Here is a 4,658-nt window from a genome sequence, read left to right as displayed (position 1 = left end):
GCAGGTTCGTCATAGGACAGTTTTGTGAACAGCAATAGCTAGAAAACTAAAAAGCAGAGCACAAAAAAAATGCTAAAAGAACAATGGATGGGGTTGCCTAATGTTCCTTGTGTATTTGCCTAATGGACAACATGAATTTGCTAACAGTAAACCACGTTATTGCCTGAAAATACTAATATGTAAAAAATAAACTGAACAAAAAAATCACATAAGCGTACCTCATTGGATGGTTGAGGACGCCCTTATTACTGATTTTGGCCCCTTGGCATTGTAACAATTGAGCTGCAAAAAAGAACTGCACATTTTAAACGAGGTTGTGGGGAGGAAACTTAGTGCTGATAAAAAGGCCAATAGGGCTAAAACACACACAATGACTGCTACGTGGTGTGTGCTAGAAAGTGCCCCTTACGCTATAGTTTTGCAAGAATATAGTAATTACCATCAGGCTAAAAAAATAGAAAAATCAGTAAAACTACCATCGGGCTAAAAAAGGAGATCATTCATCAGCAAAGCTACCATTCTGTGCACCAGGGGACCGTGCTATTTTAGTAAAATGCTGATTTCAGGTAAAAAAACTAACATGAACTAGAAAAAATATCTTGCATCGCTACCATTCTGCCCCTTACGCTATGGCTTTGCAAGAATATAGTAATTACCATCAGACTAAAAAAATAGAAAAATCATTAAAACTACCATCGAGCTAAAAAGGAGATCATTCATCAACAAAGCTACCATTCTGTGCACCAGGGGACGTGCTATTTCAGTAAAATGCTGATTTCAGGTAAAAAGAAACTACCATGAACCAGAAAAAAATATCTTGCATCGCTACCATTTCCATGCTGCAGGGACCATGCTATTTTCATAATAATAACAGGAATGATCAGCAAAGCTAACATAGAGCTAGAAGAATATCCTGCATCACTACTATTCAGCAAAAGCTACTTCACTACTATTGTGCTATCAATAATATACAGAAAATTGGTGGGAAAACTATACAGTTGCTACTACATAGCACATCAGACCTTGGCTGGCCTTGCTCCTCTATTTTTTTTCAAAAAAAGCACGATGCCTTCACTCTGATGACATGAAAAAAAATCCCCAAGCGCCCCTAAAACTAAACTTGAACCCCAGACCTTCAACAAAACCATATCGTAAGGGGAGAGAGAGAGATGGGGGAAATCATCACCTAGGGAGGGGGGAAATCGTGTGGGGCTCGCTCACCTCAGGAGACCCCAGCGCTTCAGGATCCCCTTCCCAATGATACCGAGTAGGTAGAAGCGGCGAGCTGTGAGTGATTGGATGCGAAATCTGCACTCAAACACGTGTGGAATGAAGATCAACCTCAGCAGCTGATCGAGGGGATGGAACTGGGGCTAAAACAGAGGCACGCACTCACCTAGTCTCAACCGCCATGACGCCCCTGCCCACCACCTCCTCCTCGTCTCTTCGTCCAGGTACCACGGTGGATTCCGGATGCTAGCATCGTTGATCTCCGACAAAACAAAAGCAAAAAAATCGCATGAAAACACATCAAAAAAATGTCGAAACAGGGGGTGTTTGATGCGTGGAACACGGCGATTTGCTTACTTGCTTCTGGAATCTCCGCTTCCGCACCACCCGCAGATCACCGCCGAGCCCCCCCCCCCCCGTGGATGAAGTCGATGATGTGGGGGGGGTGCGAGCGGACGATGCGAATCACCCGGTGGATGAGGAGAGAGAGAAACCCTAGCGAGAGAAGGGATGACGAGCTCAAATGAATAAGCGCATGACACGTGGTTTTGAATATGTTTCTCTGCTGATGGTAGAAGCTTCGCATCGTTGGATGGTGCACGGACGATGGATGGAACCGCCGTACGACTGACCAAACTTACGGCCGGCCATTATGAACATTACCCAAAAAGATATCCTCGATCTCTCCCCCTCCCCCTCCCCGCTAGATTACATCACCACCACGAAAAAAATCCTCCACTATCCGAAGTTCCGAACAACATCCCCTTCCCCACCGAAAGCAAAGGAGAAAGCAATAAAGCGGGCATTAAACATTCCGGCCTCCTCCCACCTCCGTGGAATTTCCCATCCATGGGCGGGCACCAGGCGGAGGAGGGCGGGGGCTCGCGCCCTCCCAAGAGGGCGCCGCGCGCGGGGGCCGGGGTCGAGACGGCGTCGTCGCTGGCGGCGCTGGCGGACGACGTGCTGCTCCAGATCCTGGGGCTGCTCGAGGGCGACCCGCGGGACTGGGCGCGGGCGTCGTGCGCGTCCCCGCGCCTCGCCGCGCTGCTCCGCGCCGCCTGCCTCCCGCCGCGCCTGTCGCGGGCGCTCCCCGCGGAGCTGCTCCCGGCGCCGGCCCCCGACGGGGCGCCCGCGGCCTGGGCGGCGCTGCACAAGCTCTCCGTCTGCTGCCCGGGGCTCCTCTGCGCCGGCGTGCTCCTCGAGCCCACCGACGATTTCGGCCTCGAGCTCGACATCGGGCCCGACAGCCACTTCCGCGCCCCCGCCCCGGCCGTCGCCGTCGAGGGGCTCGAGGCCACGGCCACGTCTCGCGACCGCACAGGCGACGTGGCACCGCTCGCGCACGGCGCCGGCCACACCAGCGACGCCGCCGCGTGGTCGCTCTACGACGACCTGTATCTGGACGCGGCCTACGACTGCTCGCCCGAGCCGCAGATCCCGCCCGCGGCCGCGGCCCCAGCGGCGATCCGCGAGGTGGACGAAGCGACCGCCACCGCCGCCAACGCATCCTGCGAGGGCGTCGCCCGGCGCGGCGTGGTGGCCGGGAGCCGTCGGCACCCGCGGCGGTGGCTGGGCACGGTGGGCGCGCACCTGGCGTCGGGGTCCTGGACGCTGAGCCGGGAGCAGGGGAACAAGCTCCTGGCCAGCCGCTTCCGCGGCGACCAGCTCTACCTCTGCGACTGGCCCGGGTGCGTGCACGCCGAGGAGCGCCGCAAGTACATGGTCTTCCGCGGCGTGTTCCTCAACTTCGCCCGCTCCCAGGTGCGCCGCGCGCTCAGGGACACGCGCCGACCCACCGTCGCCGTCGACTGCGCCTTCTGCGGCAGCAAGGAGGCGTGGGACCTCTACTCCGCCTTCTGCCTCCGCAGCTTCCATGGCTACCACGACGACGGTGAGCCCGTCGTGCGCGCCTACGTCTGCCAGAACGGCCACGTGGCTGGTGCCTGGACCGAGCGCCCGCTCTACTCCTGATCCTGGCACCGCGTTCTCTGCATGTAGTAATTCGGCTTTCATCGAGCTCTAGATATATGATGTATGATGTGTGTTATGATTAGAATAAGAATGCTAAGCGGTGGGTAGGTTTGCAGGGTAGTCGATCGATTAAAGATTTGCATAAAAGGATTGTAATCCTGATGCCGAGAATAGCTGCAAATAAGAATGGAAGTGCCTGTTTGATTGGGTACTTCTATCTTCTGAAAATAACTTAATGCTGAGTCTTATGATTGTATAGTGGAATTGCATAACTCCGATATTATGAATGAACCTTTTTCGTCTCAGAAGGCCAGAACACCCGTTGTTCTTGTCCCCTTTGGTTTGTAGTTTGTAATATGTATCATGAGGGCTGCCTGTTACTGAGGATCTCCAGAATCCATGCATTCTTTTCATCAATCCAGTAGGACGGATCTCTCTCTTATGTTCAGCTGCATCTAACTGGTAACCTTTCTGTTGGTCCACATTCGGCTTGCACCGACTAAATTGAATAATGCACACCTTTCTTTTCCGGTTATTCTAAGCTGCAACTTGCAAGCAGAGCAGGGCTACATATCAGTGACAGTAGTAGTTCTACATCTATACTTGACTAGTACAAACTCCAAGAAAAGATACTATTGTTTTATGTTCAGTTGTTGACTTCCCCTTTTGGCAATGATCCACTTGGGGCTGCATGAACTTTTCTGGCCACAACAAACACCCACGCAAAAAAATAATAATAAGCTTTGCTCTAAGCCTCAGTCATGAAAGCTTAAATAGAGGCCTAGCTTTGCTCTGCTCTGGTAGTCGTGGATTTCCTTGCGTCAAGTTATGCCGTGACATTGTTTATCCGAGGGGCTGGCGTGGCCGTCGCTCGGTCACCATCGATCCAACAAACCGACACCGTTCATTCTGTTGAAGCACAATGAATTTATCTATAAATAGATGCAGTTCCGTTTGGAACTTTGAAATTGAATTCAATTCTAATAATTACACAAATCTATTAAGCTAATATTATTATATATATAATATATTTGTATATTAATGTTGGTCATACGAGGGATATACTTATATGCTATATTAGTATAGATGAGTGAGTCAAAGAGCATGCTAGAAGTTACAGAATAGAAAAAATAGCAAAAAAATAACTTGGTGGTGTATAGGATCAATTTCCATCTCCCACCCTATGAATTTAGGATAGGCTTATATCTAGGCTTTAGAAAGTTGTGGAATGTCAAATTTTAACCCAAATAGTTTAATTTATTAAGTAGATTTCAATTTCTCCAAAATGAGGATCCAAACAGCCCCTAATGAGATGCTCTGTGAAGCTTGAACATTGCTGTCCGTTGATTTTTTTTTTGACAAAAAAAGATGGGGATACCCAATGAATTGGGAGGATGGATGTGGTGCCTCATCGTGTCAATGTACAAACTTTGCACTGTTTATTGTTGTCTGTTGTT

At 50.4% G+C, this 4,658-nt stretch overlaps 1 protein-coding gene across 1 annotated transcript; it reads left to right on the top strand.

The window, feature by feature from the left end:
* The first annotated feature begins 1,954 nt into the window (after positions 1-1,954).
* Positions 1,955-3,618, top strand: LOC120665728 (phytochrome A-associated F-box protein-like). Its single transcript, XM_039945388.1, has one exon. The coding sequence runs from the start codon at positions 2,080-2,082 to the stop codon at positions 3,199-3,201; it is 1,122 nt and encodes a 373-aa protein (XP_039801322.1). The 5' UTR covers positions 1,955-2,079; the 3' UTR covers positions 3,202-3,618.
* Positions 3,619-4,658: the final 1,040 nt, after the last annotated feature.

Source organism: Panicum virgatum, chromosome 3N, assembly GCF_016808335.1.
Source record: "Panicum virgatum strain AP13 chromosome 3N, P.virgatum_v5, whole genome shotgun sequence".
Taxonomy (NCBI): domain Eukaryota; kingdom Viridiplantae; phylum Streptophyta; class Magnoliopsida; order Poales; family Poaceae; genus Panicum; species Panicum virgatum.
Note: the sequence above shows the minus strand (reverse complement) of the source record. Positions and strands in the feature narration are given on the sequence as shown.

Excerpts from the sequence above, each read along its gene's own strand:
- LOC120665728 (XM_039945388.1), top strand. The coding sequence starts at position 2,080 with ATGGGCGGGCACCAGGCGGAGGAGGGCGGGGGCTCGCGCCCTCCCAAG.